The 27,221-nt window shown below is 34.3% G+C and overlaps 5 protein-coding genes and 1 non-coding gene across 8 annotated transcripts; 4 read left to right on the forward strand and 2 right to left on the reverse strand.

Annotated features, from left to right (window-relative positions):
- The first annotated feature begins 1,566 nt into the window (after positions 1-1,566).
- TRNAV-AAC (transfer RNA valine (anticodon AAC)) lies at positions 1,567-1,640 on the forward strand. Its single transcript has one exon. It is a non-coding gene; the product is annotated as a tRNA-Val (tRNA).
- Positions 1,641-1,766: 126 nt separating this feature from the next.
- On the forward strand, positions 1,767-6,523 carry FKGP (L-fucokinase/GDP-L-fucose pyrophosphorylase). Its single transcript, XM_018123510.2, has 6 exons — positions 1,767-2,488; positions 3,006-3,370; positions 3,564-3,690; positions 3,798-4,811; positions 5,055-5,788; positions 5,948-6,523. The coding sequence occupies exons 1-6, from the start codon at positions 1,924-1,926 to the stop codon at positions 6,332-6,334; spliced, it is 3,192 nt and encodes a 1,063-aa protein (XP_017978999.2). The 5' UTR covers positions 1,767-1,923; the 3' UTR covers positions 6,335-6,523.
- Positions 6,524-6,915: 392 nt separating this feature from the next.
- On the forward strand, positions 6,916-9,965 carry LOC18613942 (NC domain-containing protein-like protein). Its single transcript, XM_007051431.3, has 2 exons — positions 6,916-7,304; positions 8,951-9,965. The coding sequence occupies exons 1-2, from the start codon at positions 7,211-7,213 to the stop codon at positions 9,631-9,633; spliced, it is 777 nt and encodes a 258-aa protein (XP_007051493.1). The 5' UTR covers positions 6,916-7,210; the 3' UTR covers positions 9,634-9,965.
- A 736-nt stretch (positions 9,966-10,701) lies between these two features.
- Positions 10,702-12,821, reverse strand: LOC18613943 (aluminum-activated malate transporter 10-like). Its single transcript, XM_007051432.3, has 6 exons — positions 12,488-12,821; positions 12,247-12,387; positions 11,867-12,139; positions 11,653-11,771; positions 11,412-11,555; positions 10,702-11,290 (listed from the first exon to the last, which is right to left on the reverse strand). Exons 1-6 carry the CDS (start codon positions 12,819-12,821, stop codon positions 10,820-10,822), a joined length of 1,482 nt encoding a protein of 493 aa, XP_007051494.2. The 3' UTR covers positions 10,702-10,819.
- A 6,714-nt stretch (positions 12,822-19,535) lies between these two features.
- On the forward strand, positions 19,536-22,834 carry LOC18613944 (ORMDL family protein). The gene is made up of 3 exons (XM_018114264.2): positions 19,536-19,963; positions 21,089-21,237; positions 22,429-22,834. The coding sequence occupies exons 1-3, from the start codon at positions 19,778-19,780 to the stop codon at positions 22,565-22,567; spliced, it is 474 nt and encodes a 157-aa protein (XP_017969753.1). The 5' UTR covers positions 19,536-19,777; the 3' UTR covers positions 22,568-22,834.
- A 1,383-nt stretch (positions 22,835-24,217) lies between these two features.
- DAG2 (Dof-type zinc finger DNA-binding family protein) lies at positions 24,218-26,409 on the reverse strand. Of its 3 annotated transcripts, none has more exons than XM_007051437.3 (2): positions 26,256-26,409; positions 24,218-25,624 (listed from the first exon to the last, which is right to left on the reverse strand). In XM_007051437.3, the coding sequence occupies exon 2, from the start codon at positions 25,586-25,588 to the stop codon at positions 24,797-24,799; it is 792 nt and encodes a 263-aa protein (XP_007051499.2). In that variant the 5' UTR covers positions 25,589-25,624; positions 26,256-26,409; the 3' UTR covers positions 24,218-24,796. The 3 variants fall into 3 exon arrangements, with proteins under 3 accessions (XP_007051499.2, XP_007051497.3, XP_007051498.3); XM_007051435.3 differs by having other exon boundaries at positions 26,141-26,373; XM_007051436.3 differs by lacking the exon at positions 26,256-26,409 and adding an exon at positions 25,905-26,056.
- Between the last annotated feature and the right edge of the window lie 812 nt (positions 26,410-27,221).

Here is a 27,221-nt window from a genome sequence, read left to right on the forward strand (position 1 = left end):
GGAGTTGAGTACAAAATAATATTGACATTTGATTTTCATTTTTTTGGGATCAAATTAAAAATGAAAATGAAAATGAATAAAATCAATAATATTATGAATATTTTTGTGAATATCCATTTATTCTATCTATGTCTAGATTTGATGTAAATTAGATTGGATTAAGATTTAATCCATATAATCTTTAAGTGTTATCTTCATATTGTAAATTCTATCAAGATAAAGAGATTATTTGCCTATAAATAGACCCCATCAGTTTATTTGTAAATACACTTAAATAAGATATATTTTCTTATCTTTAAATACTTTCTTTTCTTATTCTTTTAGTTATCTTTATTTGTTCTTTTTAGTTATTTTTATAACAAATAATGATTTTTTTCAAAGCATTTAACAACGTATCTATAATAAAAATAAACTTTATTTTTTAAAAATTTTTCCATCTTATCACTTTTTATCATAACTATAAAAATATAAAAATTCATCAATTGTGTAAGATATAAAAAACTTATACTTATAAATATGTATTCATTAAATGACGATCATTAAAATATTTTTTATTATAATTATTAGTAAGATTTAAACTTATTATAAATGTATATTCATCAAATGATGATTATTAAAATATTTTTTATTATAGTTATTAGTAAGATTTGTTCCATTTATAAATAAAAAATTTAATTGTATTGAATGGTTTCATTAAAAATATTTTTTTAATTTTAATAATTTTGTATAATTTAAATTTTACTATTTAAATTATTTTTTTTTAAGTTAAATATTTTTTTTTATTTTTTTATATTTTAAGTTAAATATAAATATTCATCAAACTTATACTCATAAATTTAATATAAAAGTGTTTTTGTTGTTATTTAGAAATGTCTTACGCCTTTTTCATAATTAACCGTATTGACTCATAAAATCTTTTATAGTTAGAATTAATTTTTCTTTTTTCAAACAAGTATAAGTCTTGAAAATACTTTACGAAAAGTATATTACTGCAAAACAAACGGACCCTTCATATAATTCATTTTTTATATATATAATTTATAATTTTTTGATAAAAAGGTGATTAATGCTAGCAAAACACATGAAATATTTTCATCTATAGAGATAAAAACCTTTTTTTTTTAAATATCGATTAAACTTTAGAGAGTACGTATTTTGTTGTAGTATAAGAAAGGTATAAAGTTTAAAAAAACTCCTTAACTATTTAATAAAATACAAATAATTTTTTATTCTCTCATTACTTTCAATTAAATTTTTATATTTTATTTTAAATTAAATAAATTTTTATAATTAATAATTGATTAATCGTCATTAGTCAAAATGTTATTTTTTTATATTATGTTATATTAATGTGGTATGTTTAACATGTTCACATGAGTATAAATAGACAAATGTTATTTTGACTAATGATAGTTATTTAAGTGTTAATTATAAAAATTTATTTGATAAAAAATAAAAGTAATTTTTTTCAATTGCCTTAATCTCGTCGAATTGTTTAGGAAAACATTATATATATAAGTAATTTTCAGCATGGGAATTTTTAACTGCACATGCACCCTCACAATTGGTGTCGTGGTGTAGTTGGTTATCACGTCAGTCTAACACACTGAAGGTCTCCGGTTCGAGTCCGGGCGACGCCAACATTTATCTTTTTATATATTTATTTTTTGTGGTTTGCCAAAGCCACAAGCCAATCAAAAATTAAATCCGACATGGCGACACAGAGGACGGAAGGAGCATGGTGGACCAGAAAACCACATGATCTTTACCCGAGAGTCCCAAAGTCCCCAGCCTCCATCTCTTCATCCTCTCTTTCAAAAATACAAAATAGAGTTAGTCCAGTCAATCTCATTCATTCCCCTCTCACTTCACCTTCTTCCACTCTCTCCATCTCCTCGAACACTCTATTTCCCTCAATATCTAATGGAACCAAAACGAGAAAGAAAATTCTCCAGAACCAAACCGAAAGCTGACTTAACCACCATCCTCCGAAAATCATGGTACTATTTAAGGTTGTCGGTGCGCCATCCCACTAGGGTTCCAACATGGGATGCCATCGTACTAACGGCAGCTAGCCCCGAACAAGCGCAACTCTACGACTGGCAACTCAAACGGGCCAAGCGAATGGGCAGGATCGCTCCTTCCACTGTCACTCTCGCGGTTCCCGACCCTGATGGTCAACGGATCGGATCCGGGGCTGCCACGCTCAATGCCATTCACGCCCTCGCTCAACATTACGAGAAAGTTGTTCCATTTGCAAACGGTGGAAGTGCTGGAGATTGTGCGGTTAGTTTGATGGGTAAAAAGCATATTTTGTTGCTTCATGCTGGCGGGGATTCTAAAAGGGTTCCATGGGCGAATCCAATGGGGAAAGTCTTCTTGCCGCTTCCTTACTTGGCTGCCGATGACCCTGATGGTCCGGTCCCCTTGCTTTTCGATCATATCCTTGCAATTGCTTCTTGTGCCCGACAAGCTTTCAAAGATGAAGGTGAAAACTTGGATTACTTCAGATGTCGTGTTACGGGTTTTGAGTTCCCTGAAAATGTTTTTACTTTTAGGCTCTGTTTTGCTTATTGTTTTTAGTTATTTACTTACTAAAAGGTAAAAGTAAATCGCAGTAAAAGAGTTGGTTGCTCTTGTAGTATTCTTTTGGTCTCAGGTAGTAAAAAGTTGTAAGTACATTGGAAACAAATATTAAAAAGTAGTAATATTTTTAGGACTTAAAACTAAAACTGTACTAATTGTTAGATTACAAAATGCATTTAGTTACATCATATAATCATTTGTTTATTTACGATCAATTATGATTTGCTTTCAATAATTTGTTTTTGTTTTGTAGCAAATTTGTTTGTAGCTTTATAGCAAATTTTTAGGAGGCTTAAGTAAATAAGTCAAAATTAGTAAGAGCAAGTCAAACGCATTTTTTGAGTATCTTTGAACCTTTTAATAATTCTTGCTCTGCAAACTATATGCGTATATATACTTTTTTTTTTAATCTTGCGCAGGTGGAATATTCACTATGACTGGAGATGTTCTCCCATGTTTTGATGCCTCCACTTTGATTCTTCCACAGGATGCATCTAGCATTATCACTGTGCCTATAACTCTTGATATAGCTGCTAACCATGGTGTCATTGTGGCATCGAAAACCGAGATTCTCGAGGAAAGTTACACAGTCAGTTTAGTTGACAACCTCCTGCAGAAACCTAGTGTAGAAGAGCTTGTTAAGAATCAAGCAATACTAGATGATGGTAGAGTATTGCTTGACACCGGAATAATAGCTGTTAGAGGCAAAGCATGGGTGGAGCTTGTCAAGCTTGCATGTTCTTGCCAACCATTGATTTCGGAGCTTCTGAACAGCAAAAAGGAGGCAAGCTACTAATTCTTGTTTCAGTCTCTAATTTTGTAGCATAGTTACACTGGCCGTATCAAATTGTTAGAACTTCTAGCCTTTGGTAAAGAAATCAACATTTGTGCAATTCTACATTCAAGGTTTAGGTACTCTTAAACTTCATGTAATTCTAACAGTTTCAAGCTTTCGATAAATCCTTGTACTTAAGCAGATGAGTTTGTATGAAGATCTTGTGGCAGCTTGGGTACCTGCAAAGCATGATTGGTTGCGACAGCGCCCCTTGGGTGAAGCATTGGTCAGCAAATTGGGAAAACAAAGGATGTTCAGCTATTGTGCATGTATGTTATGCGTTGTTTAAAGCATCAAAACCTAGCTAAAGTTCTTGCCTTGTTAATATTTATAGGATTTGGTTTATTCATGTTATACTGTCATTTTTTCACTACAGATGATTTGCTGTTTCTACATTTTGGAACTTCAACTGAAGTTTTGGATCACCTTAGTGAAGCTGATTCAGCACTTGTAGGTCGAAGACACTTATGTTCCATACCAGCAACAACTGTGTCAGACATTGCAGCATCTGCTGTTGTTCTTTCTTGCAAAATAGCAGATGGTGTCTCAATTGGTGAGGATTCCCTAATATACGATTCAAATATTTCAGGTGGAATACAGATTGGTTCCCAGTCTATTGTTGTTGGTATTAATGTTCCAGAAGACAGTGATAGGATGACAGATAATTCAGTTAAGCTCATGCTTCCTGATCGCCATTGTCTTTGGGAGGTTCCTTTGGTGGGGTGTACTGAAAGAGTAATTGTATTTTGTGGCATCCATGATAACCCAAAGAATCCACTTACCAGCGATGGGACATTTTGTGGAAAACCCTGGGAGAAGGTCATGCATGATTTAGGTATTCAGGAAAATGATCTGTGGAGCTCAACAGGTGGTCAGGAAAAGTGCTTGTGGAATGCAAAATTATTCCCCATTCTGTCTTACTTTGAGATGCTTAGTGTGGGAATGTGGTTGATGGGCTTGAGTGATGGAGAAAACCAAGACTTTCTTTCCTTGTGGAGAGACTCTCAGCGTGTAAGTTTGGAGGAGTTGCATAGATCAATTGACTTTTCGAAAATGTGCATTGGGTCCAGTAATCATCAAGCAGATCTTGCAGCTGGAATTGCTAAGGCTTGCATTAACTATGGCATGCTTGGGCGCAATTTATCTCAGTTGTGTGAAGAAATTCTACAAAAAGAGATTTCTGGGGTCAAAATATGTAAGGACTTCCTAGCCCTTTGTCCCAGACTTATACAGCAGAATTCTAAGATTCTTCCCAAAAGCCGGGTATATCAGGTGCAAGTTGATCTTCTTCGAGCATGTGGAGAGGAAAGGAAAGCTTGTGAGTTAGAGCACAAAATTTGGGCTGCAGTTGCTGATGAAACTGCATCAGCAGTTAGATATGGTTTTGGAGGTATATTCAAGTGCATCTGCATTGATATTATATTGGGAATTTTTTTATATAACTAAAGGCTAAAGCTGTTATACACAACTCTAAACAATCACTCAAATCTTTGTACATTTGCATCTATATGTATCGTTGTTTCTGTATTTCTCAAATTTCTTTTCCTGGTGAAATGCTTGTTCTATATCTGAATTTCATATCTGATCCTGTTGGTCTTTTACCTTGGTTTACTAATTGTTTTCTCCCCCTTAGAGCATCTCTTGGACTCCCCTGTCATCAAGTCTGCTTCAGCTTGTGGGAACAATAACCATGATGGCTCTATGGATCAATCTTTTTGTCCAAGAATGGCAAAAGTAGAGTTACCCGTTCGAGTAGATTTTGTTGGTGGCTGGAGTGATACTCCTCCATGGAGCTTAGAGCGTGCTGGCTGTGTTCTGAATATGGCAGTGAGCTTGGAAGGTTCTCTTCCAATTGGCACTATTGTAGAGACAACTAATTCAAGTGGAGTGTTGATTAGTGATGATTCTGGAAATGAGCTACATATTGAACATCTTACTTCAATCCTTCCTCCCTTTGATGGCAGTGATCCTTTTCGGCTTGTCAAATCTGCACTGCTGGTGACTGGAATTATTCATGAAAACATTCTAGTATGTAATGGCTTGCGAATAAGTACATGGGCCAATGTACCTCGGGGCAGTGGCTTGGGGACTTCTAGCATCTTAGCAGCTGCTGTTGTGAAAGGACTTCTCCAGATTATGGATGGTGATGATAGCAATGAAAATGTTGCCAGACTTGTCTTGGTACTAGAGCAACTCATGGGAACAGGTGGTGGCTGGCAGGATCAGATAGGAGGTTTGTACCCTGGGATTAAATTTACTGCAAGTTACCCTGGAATACCACTGCGGCTCCAAGTCTTCCCTCTAGTGGCATCTCCTCAATTGATTTCAGAATTGCACCAGCGGTTGCTTGTGGTCTTTACAGGTCAAGTAAGTAGTTCAGCCTTTCTCGCAGTTTAGTTTACCCTTCCAGTACTTGCATCTTTAACCTGATGATCAAATTTTAGAATTTTATATACTTATTGCTTAGTTATTGACTTCATTTCTGAAAGATTTTATCTTAAATGTTGTTCTATTATTATCTTGAAGGTTCGACTTGCACATCAAGTCTTAACAAAGGTAGTCCTTCGTTATCTTCGGAGAGACAACCTTCTTGTATCCACTATCAAGCGTCTTACTGAATTAGCTAAGATAGGGAGGGAAGCTTTGATGAACTGCGATGTAGATAAGCTAGGGGAGATTATGTTGGAGGCTTGGAGGTTGCATCAAGAACTTGATCCTTACTGCAGCAACGAATATGTTGACAAGCTTTTTGCATTCGCTGACCCTTACTGCTCTGGCTACAAGCTAGTGGGAGCTGGTGGCGGGGGCTTTGCACTGTTACTTGCCAAAGATGCCATGTGTGCCACAGAATTGAGAAACAAGTTGGAGAAAAACCCAGAATTTGATTCAGTAATATACAATTGGAGCGTCTAATAATTATAGACTACAGAGAGGATATAATACTAATATAAAGGAAACTTTTGATTCTTTACCACAATCCGTAGCTATTTTTCTGATTAATTAAAGCCGAGATGATCTAGTTCTTTGGTGTATTATAAATCTTATTCTTGTACAAAATTTGAAAAAGGAATGCTAGAAGATGAATTATACTATTTTATTTGGTATTCGAATTGTATGGTTAATAAAAACATTGTGGTCTTAAGCACCAACAAAGAAAATAAAAACATTGTGGAAAATTACTCTTGCAAATGCTGCTTCAATTTCCATGTAAAAGCAGAGGAAGGTGAGGAATGAACGAAACTTCCTAATGTAGCAAGGAATCCAAAGCGCTTTAAGTTGTCGTTTCCTTGCCCTTTCCCCTGGGAAACGGCGACCCTTTAATCTATGGTTGTCTTTGTCCTTAAACATGCTCAAAATGCTTAGCCTTGATGACATTCCTTTGCCCATGATGGATTGGTGAATTTAAATTCCAAACATACCCTTTCAAAGTGAAAGAGAGGAAAGGAAAAGGAAGGAGAAAAGAAAAAGCAAGAGAATTGTTCATCGTCAATATTCATAATATTATCCCAAGAGCCATGATCGTGACCTTTTAAAAACGCAAATAAATCCAAAAGAACCGATGTAGGGTCAATTTGGCAACGGCTGTTGAGCAGACGATTCGGTGAGCCAATAAGATTAAGCCACGCTGCTAGGAACACAAGGCTTAATTATGTGGGGTCTACCATAAGTACGTAAGCTGTGTTTTGTTTTACCATAGCAGAGCTCCATTATCAGAGGTAAAGAAGCAGAGGAGACGAGTAGAAGAAGAAGAAGCAGGGGAGGCAGGGGGTAAAAGTAAAAGGGTGAAAAATGGGTCTGCTTACAAACAGAGTAGAGAGGAATGAGATCAAACCTGGAGATCATGTTTACACTTACAGAGCTGTTTTCACCTACTCTCACCATGGTATCTTTGCTCTCCGTCTTTGACTTGAAATTGAACTTTGGGAATTATAGTTTTTTTTTTTTTTTGGCTTTAGAAAATATAAACTGGGAAACGTATTACATTGTGATTTGTGCATTTATCTCGGCGTCTGGGTTTCAGTTTTTTGTTGGGTGGCTTTTTTTTATCTTTGCTCTCAACAATTACTTTCCTTTTATTGTAAATTTGGCTCTTGTTTGAGAATTTGCCGTGATTCCCTCTTTCAAGTCTTGTTTTTGGGTCTTTTTGACTATTTTTGTGCCAAATATTATTCCTGGGTCTTTGTAATGCCAGGTAAAGATGACTCCTTTTCTGTTTTTCTTTGATAGGTGAATTTTGCTTCAACCTGAAAAGGGTTTTATAGATTTTAGATACCTTTCCTCGAGTTTGTGCATCGGTTGTCTAGGAATTGACATATTCTGTCTGTTTGAGGTGTTTTAAGTTGATTCTTTTCAATCTTACAAGGCAATGCTGCTAGATCGTTAATATTTGAAGGTGAATTCTACATTTGATTCTGAGATATAGTGTAACAAAAAAGTTAATTCCTTTTTAAATATGATGAATGGAGTTCTTAAGATTGTAAGACAAATAATGGTGATGTAAAATTTTTACCGTTCTTAGGTGGTCCTTTTTAAAGCTGCAGGAATGTTATCATTGGCAGTTCATCTTTTTTGACTTTTTCTTTCGATTTAAGTTTTGGGTATGGTCATGGTAGCTATGTAAAGTTTTGTGTAAAATGTAATTGTTATGGAGGTCAAGTAGTTGCTTTGATAGTGGCGTTGAGGATGATCGACTAATTGTCATGTCAGTAAGAAGAGGTTCATTTCCTAAAAGATGTCCAGCAGTTAGGAAGAGGGTACAATTCTTAGCTTGCAAAAGTTACGGGAACAGTTTGTCTCTGCTACCAGCCTACAGCCATAACCCTACATGGCTCAGCTACTTCAAAAATATTAGATCTCTCTCTCTCTCTCTCCCCTCTTGTTGTTGGGAAGTGGCATTGTGTCGAAGGTTCAATCCCGATCATGATTTCTTCAGCCACAGTTTTAGGGGCATTCTATTTGTTCTATAGGTTAAGTGCGTAGAACTTGAAATTTGGCTGACATTTGTGGATTCCCCTGATATTAATTTGTTGGTGGCTTAAGACTGATCTTATGGCATGATCAACTGAATTATGTCTTTTAGGAGTCATATCATCTTTCTCAAGATTCCTTCACTTTGTAGGGATTACTGCCTTAATCTGATTGTTGGGATTCCCAAGCATTTCTCTGGTTCTTACTTCTTATTCCTATACTTTTAAGACTGAAACAACCTTTTTTGATTGGCAGGTTAATATGAATTAGAAAGCAAATATAATTATGATCCGAGTGTCAAAATCCTCAGTTACCCCATTATTGTATAAATCCTTTGTGTATCGAGTTTGTGATCAATTTGTTATTTTACCTCATTACCTTATGGCCTCATTCATCATAGTCTAGAGGTATCTTCAAATGTGTCAAGGTTATATTATGTTGTTGATGAAAACAGTACTTAGACAATAAATGAGTTGTGAGACATTTGCTTAAGCAGTTCCTTGTATGGTCGGGTTAAGCTCAATATTATTCATGAGTTTTGTTGAATGTTAAATCATGAAGGTATCTTTGTTGGTGGAAGCAAGGTGGTTCATTTTAGACCTGAACGTAACTTGGATTCCAGGGTTGAGACATCTTCTGATCTATATGATCCTGGATCAACTTGTCCAACTTTTCCTGATTGTGGCTTCCGTCAGCCAAACAGTGGGGTAGTACTCTCATGCCTGGATTGCTTCCTTCGAAATGGATCTCTCTACTGCTTTGAATATGGGGTGACCCCATCTGTTTTCCTTGCCAAAGTGCGTGGAGGCACATGCACCACAGCAGTGTCTGACCCTCCTGAAACAGTTATCCACCGGGCAATGTATCTTCTTCAAAATGGATTTGGAAATTATGACATATTCCAGAATAACTGTGAGGACTTTGCACTGTATTGTAAAACTGGTCTTCTGATAATGGACAAGCTAGGGGTTGGAAGAAGCGGTCAAGCTTCTTCTGTGATTGGTGCCCCTTTGGCGGCCCTTCTCTCTTCTCCACTGAAGCTGTTGATGCCAAGTCCTGTAGGTGTGGCAACAGTTACAGCTGGGATGTACTGTATGAGCAGGTACGCAACTGATATAGGTGTTCGAAGTGATGTGATCAAGGTGGCCGTTGAGGACTTGTCTGTGAACCTAGGCTGGGGGGAGCATCATGATGAAGCGACTGAAGAAACTGATGCTTCTAACAGACAACTTGTGACATTGTGACGTGATGAATTTCTTGTGCATGGGAAGTTGGGTACATACTTCATTTGCCAGCACAATAAAGCATTTGCTGATATCTCCATTAAACTCGTAATGTGGTCTCTCTGCTTATAACTTATTTATCTTCTGTTAGACTGCTTGCTAGCTGTTTAACTTGTGTATTCAGAAAGAACTTTAAAAGGATTAAATGAAGTCAGCGGCAGCGGTTGTTTGTTATCATGTACTATAACAAATTCGCAATCGTTGAGGTCTGTTTGTTATTTCTTTTGGCGCCTATGATGGTCTGGTAAAATATGCTGTTTAAGCAGCATTGATTCGTTTTCAAGTTCCAAAAACCATGGGTATCGCATATTAATTTGTGAAGTGGATCGACATGAGAAGAATGAAAACCTAATAATGATGTGAAAAACAGAGCAGCTAGCAGTACGAGTGCAAAGCACGACACAAGAGCCTAAGAAGTATTTCTAAAACCAATTTCTGTTTTTATTTATTGAAGCATTTCTCAAAGTGATTTCTGTACACCCCCATAACAAATAATAACAAATCTTTTAGTTCTAGACCCGAGAGCGTGCAATAGCAACATGTTCCCATGTATTTTTAGCAGAACTTCATCCCTAGTTGAACGTAAGGTAAAAGCAGGGGATCTTCCGACAGAGTCGTGGGTAATAGCATAGCTGGAGAAAGTCTCTCCATGTTGACAATTTTCCCCCAATGTTTTGGTGTCGCTAGCTCTTTTCATGCATGGAACGACGTGTTTTCAACCATATCATGCGTGACAACTGACAATTTTCCAGCATTTTCTACAATTCACTTTTAATTGATTCTAATAATCAGAAAATAATCAGAGTACTACGGCTTGTAGTGCGCGTACGCATGAACAGAGTTGGTGCACTGCAAGCTGTAATGCAATAGATAAAGCCAGCAACGAACAAGATTTTCACAACGTAGCCCGCAGGTTCTTCAGTGGTTTGTCCTGTCCCTTTTGGCGTCTCTTGTTAGCCATGGCCCAAAAGTACGTAAGTTAATCTTGATTGAGAGAGTATGGTCAATTTAACCATAAACATTATAAGGTAATAAAACTAACCTTTAAACCTATTAAAAGCGTCTTTACAAGGTAAAACACAACAACACTCATTATCAACTTTCTGCCAGGGTAATTACAATCAACTCAAACTTCTGGGTTGGTCCTTTATATGGTTTGACGATTAAGGTTATCTGAAATAATTTTGTTAGTAGGTAGGTTTTGCTTGGGTTTTCGATCCTTTGCAGGCTTGAATTCTGCAAGGCTCGCCAGCTCTTCCACCGCATCAGCAACCCCTCCTATTCTTGCAGCAATTTCTTCCAACAAAGACACTACCGTGATCAGTGGAAGAACCTTCATGATCGGAGGTAGTACGTCGGCTTTTTTGATGGGCACTGATTTGGCTTCGGTTGATTCTTCCCCTGTTGATGATGGGGGTGCAAGAAGGTGGCTAGGCAAAGATTTCAAGGCGTCCCGAAGTTCTTGTACTGCGAAGTTCATCTCTGCAACTCTGAATTCTATCCTGGACGACTTTTTCATCTTCATGATTGTTATTGCCAATTCCTTCAAGACATTAGTAGAATAGGAGCTGACTTTCAAGCACTTGTCACTAAGATGCTTCCTTATGCATGGGGGTGCCTGCATCCATATATTACAATCAATAGTTTAAACTTAAATATACCAAATTTCTGTAATGGCTTTATCTATATATCTAAGTTGATCCATCTTTTTACACAGAGTCAAGCTTTTTCGTCTTTACCTCAATATCTGAGCCGACGCAACTATTAAGAGTCTCAATGCAGTAAGCGCACCGGCGCAGTGAAGCCCCAATCTTGAGGTATTGTTTCCATGGGTGTCCAAAGTTGAACCGGCCATGTGTTGGTTCCCATCTCGCAAAATTGCACTGTGAAAGTGATAAAAAAGAAAGATATTGAGTGTTCAATCAAACGAAATTAATCCCCTTAAAAGACATGTTTTCATTGAATGAATCAACGTTCTACCATAGATTCCTCCGTTGCCTTGGAATTAAGCACACATTTATATCCTTGTATCTTCTTGTTGAGATCCTCCTCACTAATAGTCAAATTTCCACTGTCTTTGAAGTAATGAGCCACACATCCTACAACAATTAGATTGGAAAAAAGAATTACTCCGCGAGTATCTTAAATTATGTTCTAGATAATCTCGTTAGCTACTGTGTGTGCGTTTACGTACCATCCAAGGAGTCCACGAGCTTTTCCATGTTCTGATGAATCAGGCGGTGAAGCTCACAGCCAGCCCAGATGGGACAGAAGAGCATGGTTACAAGGATGCACAAGGAAGCTCCAATGGCAACTGTGGATAACCTATCTTGAGCCAACTCGAACAACTCTACCATGCGGTAGGCAGAAACTGATACCAAGCTGAAGGTGAGGATGAAGATCATAGCGCCATAATCAAAACGGGCTTTAACCGATGGAATGAACCTTGAGAAGGTTGCAGCTGAAGCTGCATGAAAGAAATAACAACAATAATGATATTGAGACTTTGAATTGAGAATGTCATGAATGTCCTAGGTAGGGAATTTAGTTTCTCGGCAAGGCTTTTTCACTTACCAAAGAAAAAAACTGAGACCCCAAGGACTATGGGTTTCAACTTATCTCCGGACCGATCAGCCACCCAGTGGATACCAACACCAAGTGCTCCCGCAAGAATAGTTCCTGTTGCTCTGTTAATGCATTTAGACAATGTGGCGCCTGCAATGGAAATGGGAAATGAGTGATCGAATTCAATAACGTAAAACATGAAGAAATCTCAAGTAAGTCACTGAAAAGTGAAGAGGCGTCGAAGACTAACCTACAGTGTATTCGAAAACAACCACGACGGTCATCACTGCCCACATAACATTCCCTCCAAAATCATCATACAAAGGCCTTATGTAGTAGAAAAGTGACACAATGGAAAGTGCCAGCCCTACTCTGGCACAATGGATGACCTTTCTAGGCTCCGCAACTCCTAAATTCCATACCTTCTCCAAGAAACCCCAAACTTTCATAACTAGTCCTCCCATAACACATTTTAATCTTAGCCATGTTTTGCCCACGAGGCCATAGTCTGGCTCTAGTTTCTTCGATGTCTCATCAGGTACATTTGTCCTCCATTCCAATTTGCCAGCGGCTTCCTTTGCCATGTTGAGTGAAATTTTTTACAAGAATGAGAGGACTCAGGTTGTTGGTAGAAAATGGCTTTTGATTCTACAATAAAAGGAGAGCTGTTTCCGAAAAAGCTCCCACTTTCTTTGTTTCCTATTTGTCTACACTGTTATGTTTGGACTAAACCCCATTGCCAAGCATATATTTATAACTTGACTGCTTCAAATAAATTCAGAAGAATTTATATATCCCCTTTCGGTAGGTAAGTTGACATAGTGACCAACACTTGGCAATTCTTTTTGATCCACTGTCCTTTAGAGGCGATAACATGGCCTAAAAAAATTCGATCATCTTTTTAGCTGAGCGTCATTTGCTTTATGGTTTAAGCTAGTAAATGCAAAACCAATATGTTTTTGATGTTGTTTGTTTATGACAAGTGGATCTTTTATTAAGCAGAGAGAAAGAACTCTCAGTACTCACTGATAAGAGAAGAATATGGAAGCAGCACAAACTCAGGACAATGCGCTTCAAAGTTTGCATATAGATATACGGTAGTACTATTAAATTCGAAAGTAAAACAAATAAAAATTAAGGGATTCATCCTTGGGGAGCAAGATTACCAAGCAACACTTACTTCTAATTGAGGCAACTTGTTCAGGCTAATTTACGTTGAAGGCCCCAGGTCAGTGCTAGGTGATGTGATCAGCACATTCATGGATCTTAGGTACAATTGGCCAGCTTAGTCATCGATGATCATTGCGCAAGACAGCAAAAGCCATGACTACATAATATATATATATATATCACGTTATCAGACAAATTCAAAGACAGTGCATTTTCAGTTTGACAAAAGCCTGTGTACAAGTGACAGGTGCTTTCTTTTTTAACTCTATGTATAAACTATAGCCATTGCAACCATGACAAAGAATTCAGGTGGAAAAAACAACATACCAATCCTAATTGGCAAACCAAGACAAACACAACATGGGAAGCTAATACTTCCACTTACATTACTTAAATTTTTCACATCATATGGAGAATAATATGCTGCTCCTCTAGCATTTGACCATGTAACGAGTAGAGACCATATTAAACCATTTGAGCTTAGTGCAAACTGAATTAAAATCTAAAAGCCATTATCTGGTAAACACTGGGAGAGAGTCAGAGAGAGACCTAATTAATATGTGGAGCCTAAGAAGGAGAAATTAATAACCATTGGCCCGTGTACTTATCAATAGACCTGGCAATTCGTGTTTTCGTGTCTTAAACGTGTCAGACACGTTTAGACACGAAACACGTTATGACTAAATATGAACATGATGCGTTTAATATTCGTATCTTAAATTTAAAACACGTACACGTTTAATGCACGTGTAACACGACACGACACGATTAACACGTTTTACACGTTTATTAAACGTGTCAATACACGACACGATACGATTAATAACACGACACGACACGATTAACACGTTTTACACGTTTATTAAACGTGTCAATACACGACACGATACGATTAATAACACGCTTAACACGATTAACACGTTTAACACAATTAACACGATTAATACGTTTAACATGATTAAATAAAAATATTTATAATTAAATATAATTTTATTATTTAAATTTAAAATCTATAATTATAAAAATAATTATAACAAAATAATAATAATAACATCAAATATAATAAAATTTAATATAAATAACATACATAAAATTCATTATCATATATAAGATTAAACAACACATCAAATAATTATTTAAAATTATTTATATAAAGTTAAAATAGTCTTTAACTATTAATGTTTAATAGATTAATAAATGTATTATGTATACACGTTTAAACACGATAACACGATTAAGTAAACGTGTTTTAAACGTGTTTGTCGTATCTGACATGTTAAGACACGAAACACGTTAAGGGTAAACCCAAAACCTATTTAACCCGTGTCTTCTCGTATCGTGTTAACTTATCGTGTCCAAAATTGTCAAGTCTACTTACCAATATGTGGAATTGGAAACCCCCGCCCCCCCCCCCCCCCCCCCCCCCCCCCCTTTTATTAGTAATTGACATTATGGACCACTTATGTAAGATTGGTCTTGTCCATATATATATATATAATCCTTTGAGACTGATCTTAGTCTTAAGATCAATCTTACCATCCGATTTAAGATGGATGCTAGCTTTTATTGTTTTAAAATATATATATATAATTAAAATAATATAGAATAAAATTAATGCAAAAAACCAACCTCCAACAAATTTATTTATCCATGATCTGAAATAATAAGGGAAAATAAATTAACAAATTAATAGTATATATATATAATGTGCATAATTTAAAATCTATTTAAAAGTTAGTCTTATGGTCTAAACTTTTGATTATAAAATAATTTTAAAATCGATTTAAACTCATAACTTTACAACCATCCATGTGATTGTTGATAGTTTGCTCATCTTAAGGTAACGTTTGGTATAAGGGAAGTAGGAGCACATTTCTTGTAATATGTCCAATTAAATTACATTGCAGTGTTTGTTTACAACAAACCACTGCAATGTAATATTGTAATGCAATCACATTGCAGCCAAGGGATGTCATGTGATTGCAATTTAAAACCAATGCAATCACATTACATTGCACTTTGTAATGTTATTAAAGATATTTTTACCCTTTAAGTTTATTACTTGGTTAAAAACACTTTGTAATGTTATAATTAAAATAAAAAATGTTAAAATAATATATATATATATATATATATAATATAAGAATTAGAAATTAAAATAAAATAAAATATTAGAAATTAAAATTTATATAATATACGGAAAAAATTAAAATAAAATATATAATATAAAAATTATATTAAATAAATGAAAATAAATATATATAAAATTATAATAAAAATGAAAATAAAATATATGACATGAAAAATATATTTAAGAGATGATATTATATGAAAATTAACAATAAAAAATACAAGTATATTAAACTTGTATTTTAATAAATAGGAGTAATTTTGAAAATTATATTACATTTTTAGTAAAGTACTTGTAAACCAAACGCGGTAATGTTATATTTCTTGCATTTTAATTACTGATTTGCTTGTATACCAAACACTATAATGTTATTTTTCCTACAATCACATTACCTATAATCACATAATATTGTACAATACCAAATGCGACCTAATTGATATATTCTTTAAGTTATTTAGCTACCACTATATATTAAATATATACTCCAAAGATACCCAATGCGAGGTCCTTGAGCATTCATTAGGTGTGCTAAAAATGTTTAGCTTATGACCACGTTGGATCTGGATCTGTATAGGATGATAACTTATTTTAAACGTGTACTTAATTGATTAAGAATTATGGCTATCAAAATTAGGTCATGATTTTTTTAAAACCAATCTTGAAATCTAGGGATCTTTTCCAATTCACGGGCACGTAACTAACTTTAATTGATATTAGTCCATATCGGTGGAATAAAATCGCACTCTAGCAGAGGATCACTTAACATATAACAACTTTTTTTTATAGCAAATGCGGTTTGAGAAGCGAGCTTTGCTATCATAAATATATAATTAATTATTGCTTGTAAAAGAAGACAAACCACTCCTCATTCCTCAACTAGGGGAGCTTAATTAATTACTAGATTAATGTAATCATACCTGCAAATTGGGTTGTTTAACCTTTTAGGCTTTTCCATTAATTAGCACATTCAAATGGAATTGAGCACTGGGCACCATGCTTATACGTTATACAAATAGGCATTTGTGCCGCAAGCTTTTTGCACGAGGACATGATTTGATTATAGCTAGTGAATGAACTAATTAAAGAATTTCTTGCACGACAAAAGGTCAACTTTTGGGATGCTTTCGCTGTCAAAGTTGATGGTTTTGAAGATAGCAATCGATCAGACAAGAATTAATTGCAGTCCATTCTTTCACTATTTTGCTATGAGAAAAATAGAGCAAAAACAATGGGAGAAGTTTCATAATAAGAGAATTGTACATCTCTATTCCCATGTAAGTTCAAGGTAGCTTCCGCCTCTATTTTTCCATTCTTCCTCCTCATTATTTAAATAAATGCGGTGACCAAACCTGCCAAATCTTCTACAGTGATATTTATTTTTAGTATCATGATTATCTATACAAATTTCAATCAACATGCACATATCAGATTTATGTTTCCAATTCAAAAGATATGTTTGATAGATGAATTTATTTATAAATTGAAGGCTCACTTTGTCTCTTGTTGATAGTAATGGATCTCTGTTACAGGATACCCAAGTTCGGGTACCACCCATTGTGTGCCGCTATCTAAACCTAATTACCATTTATAAATATTTTATTATTATTTTATTAATTAAATTAAAAATATATAATTTTTACCAACTTTACTGATAATTTTTTTTGTTAAAAACTAACAAATATATAAAAAGTATGATTACTTTAATTATTAATGTGATAACATTAATATATTTAAATTAATAAATTATTAGATTATTAATTATGTTTAAATAATATGAACATCATATCATATTATAGAGGAATATAATTACTATTATATATATGCTTTTATTATAAATATATTTATTTTTTATTTTGTGTTAATATTACAAAAATTATAACTTATAAAATTATTAATTATAATATATATGCCATCGTTTATATAAACTTATAATATATATACTTAAAGAGAGCTTTTGAGATGAGAATAGTTTTGGTACTTAAATATTTTTTTAATTTCATGAAATTAAAGACAAATCTATATAGTTAATTAAATTAATTCATGAAACTATGATTATTAATTAACTTGTAATATCTTTTAATATATATAGTTTATATATTGTGTTAATTTATAAGAAATATACTTATTGTTATATATATACTAAAATATTTTTAGTATATATATACTTAAAATATAAATATATTTACTTCTTATTTTGTGTTAACATTACAAAAATTATAACTTATAAAATTATTAATTATAATATATATACATTTGTTTATATAAACTTATAATATATAGACTTAAAGATAAGTTGTGAGATTAGAATAGTTTCGAAACTTAGTTTTTTTTTTTTTAATTTCATGTAACTAATTAAGGACAAATCCATACAGTTAATTTAATTAATTCATGAAACTATAATTATTAATTAACTTGTAATTTCTTTTAATAAATACACTTTAAATATATATGATTCATCTATAAGGAATATAATTACTATTATATATATATTAAAATACTTTTAGTATATATATATATATATATTTTAAATATAAACAAATTTACTTTTTTTTTTAATATTATAAATATTATAACCTATAAAATTATTAATTACAGTATATATATATTTTTTTATATAAACTTATAATATATAAATCTAAAGGGAAGTTGTAAGATTTGAAACCTAATTTTTTTTAATTTCATGTAATTAAGGACAAACCCATTAGTTAATTAAATTAATTAATGAAACTATAATTATTAATTGACTTGTAATGTCTTTTAGTAGATATACTTTATATACAATGGGTTATTTATAAGACATATAATTACTATTATATATATATATATATTACAATATTTTTAGTATATATGCACTTTAAATATAAACATATTTACTTATTATTTTATGTTAACATTACAAAAATTATAATTTATAAAATTAATAATTTTGTTTGAGATATTTGTTTTTTATTCTTAAAATTTAAATTTTATTATTTGTATATTTTTATAAATTTAATTATTAGTAAATTATATGAAATATGTAAGAGAAATATTATTATATATATATGTGGATACGGATTCGATTTCGAATAATTAGGTACCCATGAATAGCATTTTACTAATTTTTTTACATAATCGAGTTTTTAAATGGATTAAGGTAATTATAGAGTAGTGAGAATATATTAAAGTTAAGGTTAGGATAGTAATTTTTAAAAATATTCAAGTAGTTAATAAAGTTCGAGTACTTTATTTCTTATAAGATTAAGATTTTGGTATCTCAAAATTGACGGGTATCTTACCCATTGATAATCCTAGTCCCATATCAATAAAAATCTAAATCCATTTTGATACTACTTAACATGAACTTATATTTTTAACTCAAAAGATTGTATAATAAAAAAAAAACTCTTATTTATAGTTTCAAAACCCACTCATCACTTACATGAAATCCGTAACAAACGATACCGCATCAAGTTCATCAAGTTCAGGGCCGCACTAAACATTTCGTTGTAGGCCAAGCCGTTCACCAAATTCTAGAGAGTATGGGTCAGCCTCGTGGTCGAGACCCATGAACAACTGAACTGGCTCCATGTTGAGCCCTCTGAGAGATCTGCCATAATAAAAATAAAGAAACAATATAGACTATCTTTAAAATGATGAGTCTTTAAGTCAAGCCTAGGGCTTTTTACATAATGAGAAAGCAATAAATATAGTAATTAATCATCAATTAAAACCAAAATCAAAGTACTAAAATACGGAGATTGATATCGGCCTTCTTGACATAGATAGGGTATTAGCTTAGATTACTTTACGGCAATTGCTTAATGGAAGTTTCCATGAAAGAAAATAAAGAAAGCAAGAAAAGTCCTGGACGAAAATTAAACAAGAAAAACGATGTCGTGCGGAGTTTGCAAAAGGTTCACGAGATAAGTCAGATATTTTTTTTTTCCTTTTTTGGTCTTTTGGGTTTGTTAGAGATGGCAGTCGTTGTTGCCCCCTCCCCGTGGGTTTTTGTTGTGGTAATTATTATCGCCGTAGATAATTAAATCAAAATTATTGAGGGCTGCCCAATTCTTCATCATCATCATCCTTTTACAGATAACAAAACTCTTGAAGGGACCCTGGGTTTGTGCTTTTGAGATTCCTAAATCAACCCAATTAAAACCAAGTCTTTGAAAGGATAAATAAATCGATCAAATCAAAGAAGGCAGGGTGGCTTGAGAAAAAGCAAAGTCTGGGATTTGGTGGATATTGAAAAAAATGGCGAATCTTTATGTGAAAGCGGTGCCACCGGCGGATCTGAATCGGAACACGGAATGGTTTATGTACCCAGGAGTATGGACTACCTATATTCTAATTCTCTTCTTCTCGTGGCTCCTCGTTCTCTCCATCTTCGGTTGCTCTCCTGGCATGGCCTGGACCATCGTCAACCTCTCTCACTTCCTCGTATGTTTCTTGTACCTTTTTTCCCCCTTTAATGGCCTTATTGTATTGAATGTTCAATTTGGTTTCTTTTTATGCCTGCAAATTACCCCCCCCCCCCCCCTTTTTTCTATATTTTGGATTTTATTCCTGTTGAATTTGGGTTGGTTTTGAGGGTTTTGAAGGGTGTTTTCTTTTTCCGCCTTTAATGGTAGTCTATGTTTCCTCCTAATGTAACACAGGATATATTGTTGCAATTTTCCTTTCGGTTCTTTGGTGGTTTGTTGATTTGTTCTTGTTTTAGTCTGTGATTAGACTGTAAATTGATTTAGTGCTTCAGTTTTTATGTCTTGCTTGTCATAAAGCAATTGTTTTAAGTTTGAACTTTGCCTTGTTTTGCTGGCCTGCACTTATTGGTAACTGAAATCATATCAATTTATGTAGTATGTGGGGATGTTTGATGAGAATCATGTGGACGATGCCATGGTTATGCATGCATCCATCTTTTTAAGTTAGTTGTTGTGACATCTTATTTATAGCTGGGGAACAAGGAAATCAGGGTTTTGGCTATTGAACAAAGTCATCGAGTTCTGAGAATCTGTTTTGAGTTGAGATATAGGGTGCCATATATTCAAATTCTTGGTTCCTAGGCATTTCCACAAGTCTCTGTAGCAGAAATCATGGTACCTTGTCAATGTTGAGCAGTTTGGCTGCTTGTCTAAATAGTTTTACCCATATTAATATTTTGGCACTTTCTTAATTCATCTGTATATATCTGTTTGTGAAGTGCTTTATCTGTTGATTCATCTTCTATTCCACAGTAACTTATTAGAAAGTCAGCATCCATGTAATCGTATAAGGTTTTTCAATGAAGATAATGGGTGAATGGTGACTAGTTGATTGCTGTATATAAAATCTTCATGGTAGATCAATTTAGCAGATGTTAGGCTTCTGCTCTTGTAAGGATAAGTTGATTTGCTATTGCTCTTGATGGACTATAAAACCTTAAGCTTTTGCTAAGGATCTTTTTCTTTTTCTGGGGATACTCTCATGTGCTCGTTCTTCCACTTTTTCTATATGGTTTCAGAACATGATCAATCTGCTTGGCAGTTATCTGAACCAACTTTATGAGTTTGGTAACCTTTTCAGGTCACATACCACTTCTTTCACTGGAAGAAAGGAACCCCATTTGCTGAAGATCAAGGGATTTACAATGGCTTGACTTGGTGGGAGCAGATAGACAATGGAAAGCAGCTTACACGCAACAGAAAGTTTCTGACTGTTGTACCCGTTGTGCTGTAAGTCTGCATATATAATATTTTACAACTTTTCTTCAACTTTCTGAGGATCTTATCCTGTCATTTTGCTCTTTATATCTGTAATTTATGTGCATATGCATGTGTTCATTCTCAAACATTCCATGTTGATTATTCAGCATATTTTTTGTTCCCATAATTGGGGTAGCAAACTGTATGGACTACTAGGCATGGCAATACCCAACAATGAGCACGTACACATGGATGTCCACCAATCATAGACAGCATTGTTTGTGCTGTGGTATTGGAACTGGAGTTCTGCAAAATGGCTTTGTTATAATAATTTTTGCATGAGGTCATTCATCAAATTCATACTCATGCTGCCTTGCTATTATCCAAGATGAAGCATGTCAATGTGTACACAGTTAGCTGTGCACTCTTTTGTATTCTGCCAACATGTGTTTTTTCCATATCTGTAAAAAAGATTGTGCTTTTAGCATTTTTAGACTTATCATTACATGATTACGTTAATAAAAGATAAATCTTATGCTTTGATGTCAATTGGTTGTTTTTTATATTTCTGCCTCCCTGACATCCATATGCTCTTGACACTTAGAACAGTGCTAATTTTTGCATAGTCATTCAGAGCGATACTTGTTATGATGCTTTATTTTGTATAATACATTCATCGAGGTAATTCTGCCTTTATTTAAGTGATTTATCAGAACTTTTCTTGGAATTTATATCAATTGTCAAGATAAATTGGAAACTTGGTCCATTGGTAAATGGACTGTCCAAGGCCTGGGAGGTACTAGGTTTAAATGTCCTACCCTGTGTATGTGGATATATTGTTTAAGTATTTTGAAAAAACAAAAACAGAAGAACCTCCTGCATCTGTGTTAAGATTTTAGTTTTGGTATCATTTGGGAAATTCTCTCTGCCAAGGATTGCAGGTTGTGTGCAACTTGATGCAGACTTGCCTGAGTCTTGTTTTATAAGAAAAGTCAGATTCATTGCCCTACAAGCCAGAAAACATCAACAATATTTTCATAGACAATAGCAACAAATTTTCATCCTCTGAATCTCTTCCGCTGTTAGGAACTTCAACATGAGTTCATGCATAGTTTGTGGCCTTCCTTTTCTTGCCAGAGAGAGTTCGTTGTTTTAAATCTTCTTGGATTTAATCTGCTGAAGTCAGACATTTAGTCACCATGATTTTTCGTTTTCTGACAGGTACTTGATAGCTTCACATACAACGGACTACCAACATCCTATGCTCTTTTTGAACACTCTTGCAGTCCTTGTGCTTGTCATTGCCAAGTTCCCCAACATGCACAAGGTCCGGATCTTTGGAATCAATGCAGACAAGTGAGTGGCCTCCTGTTAAGAAAAGTTGATTTTGCCTGCTTGAAAGCCACCACTCCTTCCCCTCTCTCGCTAAAATGGGGTGTATCTTTGTATAGGAGGACATTTTGAAGGTGTAATGTTTTTTTCTGCCAAGTGTGCTGACTGGATTTACAATCTCTCGTAGATAATGAAGGAATAATTGTATCAAGTTATCTTTGTACAGTAGAGAAATCTAATGTATGTCGAATATCATTATGCTGTTATCAACTTATCACAGATCTCCATACTGCTACTTTGTTGTAAATTTCGTTTGTTTGAATCTCTTATGGCAGCTGGTCAAACAAACAGGAGAACCAGGTGTTAATAATGCCATGGCAGCCTGGACTCCAATTTTCAATTATTGGATTGAAAACGAAACCTTGCAGGCCACCGGAAGTTGAGAGAATGATACCGCCAAAAGCAAATATAGATCAAAGTAAAAATATAGCCTTTGTAAGTTTCAGCAGCTGAGGCTGACTATGAGCTTTATCCTGGGCCTTTCTTTTTCTCCCTCTCAGCATGAGGAAATTAGCTAGTAACTATAGTTTCACAACATATGCAATTTACTGCTTGGAATCTGTGTTTATTAGCGAGATTGTAATGAAAAGTAAAACCAACAAAATCATTTTGAAGCTTATAAATGTAAATTGCAACAGTTGAGAATTGCTCTTATTTCTACAAATTATCCTATTTTAATTCTCAATTATATATTCCTAGGTGTATAATTACCAAATTTTCATTTAAATGGAAGGTGTCCTATAAGTCAGCTTTACGAGTTGAAAATTCTCAAATTTAATACATGGCAGCTCGTAAATTTATAAGGACCAGAACCTCCAACAAAATTATTAGGTCCTTTAGTACTATTTATAGGGGAAATATATAGAAGAGAGTTTCTTCCTTTGGACCCAAGATGGGATTCGTCTTTCTTCTAAAGCAGAGATATACTCACAGCTCAAAAGCATTGTTGTAATTATAGGAATTTCCATCGTAACTGGTTATAGAAGAGACGTGATTCCAAACCCAAATTTTTTTAGATTCGAGAAGCATAAATAAATAGAGAGAGGAGCCAAACAAATAAAACCATAAAAGAAGCCCAAACATGTGAACAAAGATTTCGATGACATGATAAAGACAACAACACAACACAAGGGGCAAAAAAATAAAAAACATAGTGAGTTTTTCTGGATGGGATTGACTTCTCAGGATGCTTTGTCCTGATGGAATGTTTCTGTGGCCAAGTGGGGTAGCTGTGTCATATTTTTCTCCCTCTGAACATTAAAAACTCCCTTTTTTAAAAAAAACTTGGGGGTACTTCTCATTCATGGAAGTGGGATATAACGTTAGAGCAACTAGCTAACTGCCCTTAAATAGCTAATTTAACTGAGTGGGCATCGAAAAATAAAATTAGGTGAGCATTATAGTTGGAGCAGGTAAACCAGTTTTTTCAAAAGTACAAATTGCTACTAGTTAATAACTAGACTAGCTAGCTAGCTAGCTAGCTTTCGTTTAATGTTCCAAAATAAGACTTGGGTGGGCTTTGTACTGAAGTATCCTATTGAAAAGCTCCACCTTGGATCTCTAATTAAGGTCTTTCGATGCTGCCAATGAGATGTTAGAAAGAGCACAAATTGATGCATGATACAAAGCAAACCCAAGTCTTTAAATTTCATAGGCTGCAGCCATACGGAACAAAGGTGAAAATTCAAGGCCATCACCACACGTTTGAACCTATAGTAAATGACAAAACAACAATAATAACTAGCCTTATAATTCATGGTACGATGGAGCGTCTTGAATAAGTATGTTAAGTAACTCCAAATTACGAACTTTCATTTCTCAATATCTCTCTTTGCCTACAAACTAGAAATCAATTATTTGAACCAACTCTTTGGATTGACGTACAACGCTGCAGCAGTCCCTGGTTCTGATAGAAGAATTTATGAATACAGGCCACATTTGCTCTGACAAAATCAGAGCCCTCCATTCACTTTTTTCTTCTTTCCACACGCAAATGTATAAGACAGCCTCTTGAAACCAAACCCAAAATGGCTCCAATCTGTTTACATTGTTCAGAGAAGGATATAAAAGCGAAGAAAACCATTATGTATCCTATCTGTTAGTTCTAGACAACTTTAAACAAGTAATCAACCATGTGAATAAATAAACAAAAAGGAAAAAGCAGTTGCATGATGATCTCCGTGTCCTTTTTCTTTCTTTACCATGATCCTCCACCTAAGACTCCATTATTCCAATATCCAGCTGAATTGCCTTGTCCCTTATTTTGATCAACTTCATTAGTGCTTGAAATTGGTTTCATTTCTCCAAAAGGGAAGAAAAGCCTTCCTCCATTCTCTTGAACACCATGGATACCAGCCCTGTTTCCGAGTGTATCAATTGAAAAGCTAAGGGTTGGCTTGTAGTCTTGCATAGAGAACCCAGTTGAGTACAGTGTATTTGAGTCTGGTGTCGGTGCTGGAATGAAAGAATTCAATCCCCTCGATGCCATTCCAGTCCTGAGCAGTTCCAAAGCTGAAAGAGGGGATGAAGTATTGCAGGAAGAGGGGTAGTTTTGCTGCTCGTTGTTGTTCTCCATTTTAGGCAATTGTAAATATTGAGATATACCATGACTCTCTTGCATAGCTGGGAAAGCCAGGTTAAGATCTTGGCCTTTATGGGCCTTAGGGTTTTGAGAAGAAAACTGCGAGAGATTTGTTGGGTTTAGATCTGGAACTTTGGCTGAAGCCGAAGAAGCTGACGAGCTTGATATCGTCGATCTTTTGTTCTTTCTCGAACCACCTCCGACAGGAACATTCCTGAGAGACCCACCTTCAGTCCAGTACCTTCTGCAAGTCTTGCAGAAGTACCTTGGCTGAGTGAGGCTGTAGTTGTTGTAGTAACAGAACTTGGTGTTGGTAGAGTTACATCTTGGGCAATTCAATTGCTCTGGTGGCCTTGTCTTTCTCTCTAACATTGGCCTTGTGCATGTATTAGAAACCATCTCTTCCATGGGCTTCACCAAACCAATATCCTGGAAACTCTGCACCTATATAAAGAGAGAAGAGCAATCATTTCAATGGCAGGACAAAAGGATCAGCCATACATAACAAAATTAACCTGAAACAGAAGAGAGAAAACAAGCAAACACACAAAACAAGGTAAGCTTTTTACCTGCTAAATTCTACTGAAAAACAAGAATAAAAATAATAATAACAAATAAAACCTTTTTCCACCCCTTTATCAGCCATAACACAAAGAAAAAAGATTGAAAAAAGCAAAAGTGCAGCCTTTTGAGTTTTGGGTTCCAACAACAAATTAAACTTCACCTTCCAAAAAGGATTGATCATCCACATATTATGGTACTTGCACCCTCCATCATGAATATCATGGAGAACGAATAAAAGAGAAAGAAAATAGCTTTTGTTGTCCCAAAAAAGATAGTGGAGCTTGATTTTTGTTAGTCTCAAAAAAAGCAAAAATAAAGCAAAAAAGAAAAACCTACACCCGAACAAAAGCTCAATTTAATTGTCCAAAAACAAAATTCAGGAACAAATCCACCTACCTGCGACCATTTAGCAGCATCCATTAATTCAGAAGATGAAAAGTGATGGAAAAAAAAAAAAAAAAAGCAAACTGATGACTTCACAGAGAGAGATAAAGAGAGAAAGAGAATTAACCTCCTTTGTCTGCAGCTGCTCTCTTTAGTGCCAAGAAAGAATGTTTTAGACTGTTTCTATACTGGCTTTATGTGTTGGCTTCACTTTATGAATGATGAAAGGAAAGAAAGAGAGGTGCGTTTGTTTTGACTAGCCATAAAATATTACTACATTAATTCCGTTTTTGGTCTTATTTTATATGAGGAATTTCTGCTGGGGTTTATTTTAAGGCCAATCTATATATTTGTTTAATGAATGTGGGTGGAATAATGAGTGTATGTACTGTGGTGGGTTTTCTGCTTTTTGACCTGATAATGGGAAAAGTCTTTATTCTTGTTCCCCTCCTGTCACTCCTTTTCAGTGTTTTTCCAAGGTCCATTAATGAGCAGGAGAGGTTGGGTTTTTGTTTTTGTGTTGTTTGGTCTATCAAAAAAGATAAGATTTTATCTCACAACACCTCTCCTGTAACTTGTCAAAAGATCCTCTCCACTGCCTGCAACTTTTTCATCTTCTTAAAAGTAGTTCCCTTCGTTTGCTTGCACTTAAAGTAATCTATGATTCACTTATCTTTCCATCTTAACCTTCTTTTGTAACCTTTTCTCTTTTCTTCTTCATATAATCTGAAGATGCTACTACTTATTAGTTCATCAAGCAAGGGAATTTCCAATTTCCAGTAGAAATTCAGTTTCCAGCAGCTTTTCTGTTTGATTTAATTTTTTTTTTAATTTAAAAGTTTTTATAAAAAATAATAATTTTTAAAATTAAATTAAAATTATTTGATAAATTTTTTTTACAAATTATAATTTTTTTAAAAATTATCATAAAAGGTATTTATTTTTAAAACGATAATATTGTAATTATTTTTAACAAATAAAAATATTTTTAAAATAAAAATAATTTTTTTTTATATTTAAAAAAAAACTCCTCATATGAATTTTTCTTGAAGTTTTTTTTTTAATTTTATTTTTTAAAAAAAAGTTATTTTTT

Source organism: Theobroma cacao, chromosome 1 (assembly GCF_053813885.1).
Source record: "Theobroma cacao isolate CCN51 chromosome 1, ASM5381388v1, whole genome shotgun sequence".
In the NCBI taxonomy this organism is placed as follows: Eukaryota; Viridiplantae; Streptophyta; class Magnoliopsida; order Malvales; family Malvaceae; genus Theobroma; species Theobroma cacao.

Coding starts and splice junctions, on each gene's coding strand:
- FKGP (XM_018123510.2), top strand. CDS start 1,924: ATGGAACCAAAACGAGAAAGAAAATTCTCCAGAACCAAACCGAAAGCT. Junction 4,812..5,054: donor AGTTAGATATGGTTTTGGAG/GTATATTCAAGT, acceptor TCTCCCCCTTAG/AGCATCTCTTGGACTCCCCT. Junction 5,789..5,947: donor TTGTGGTCTTTACAGGTCAA/GTAAGTAGTTCA, acceptor ATTATCTTGAAG/GTTCGACTTGCACATCAAGT.
- LOC18613942 (XM_007051431.3), top strand. CDS start 7,211: ATGGGTCTGCTTACAAACAGAGTAGAGAGGAATGAGATCAAACCTGGA. Junction 7,305..8,950: donor TTTCACCTACTCTCACCATG/GTATCTTTGCTC, acceptor TAAATCATGAAG/GTATCTTTGTTGGTGGAAGC.
- LOC18613943 (XM_007051432.3), bottom strand. CDS start 12,821: ATGGCAAAGGAAGCCGCTGGCAAATTGGAATGGAGGACAAATGTACCT. Junction 12,140..12,246: donor GGTCTCAGTTTTTTTCTTTG/GTAAGTGAAAAA, acceptor TCTTTCATGCAG/CTTCAGCTGCAACCTTCTCA. Junction 11,556..11,652: donor AGGCAACGGAGGAATCTATG/GTAGAACGTTGA, acceptor TCACTTTCACAG/TGCAATTTTGCGAGATGGGA.
- LOC18613944 (XM_018114264.2), top strand. CDS start 19,778: ATGGCGAATCTTTATGTGAAAGCGGTGCCACCGGCGGATCTGAATCGG. Junction 19,964..21,088: donor TCAACCTCTCTCACTTCCTC/GTATGTTTCTTG, acceptor TAACCTTTTCAG/GTCACATACCACTTCTTTCA. Junction 21,238..22,428: donor ACTGTTGTACCCGTTGTGCT/GTAAGTCTGCAT, acceptor GTTTTCTGACAG/GTACTTGATAGCTTCACATA.
- DAG2 (XM_007051436.3), bottom strand. CDS start 25,931: ATGTGGATGATCAATCCTTTTTGGAAG. Junction 25,625..25,904: donor TGATCAATCCTTTTTGGAAG/GTGAAGTTTAAT, acceptor CTCTTTATATAG/GTGCAGAGTTTCCAGGATAT.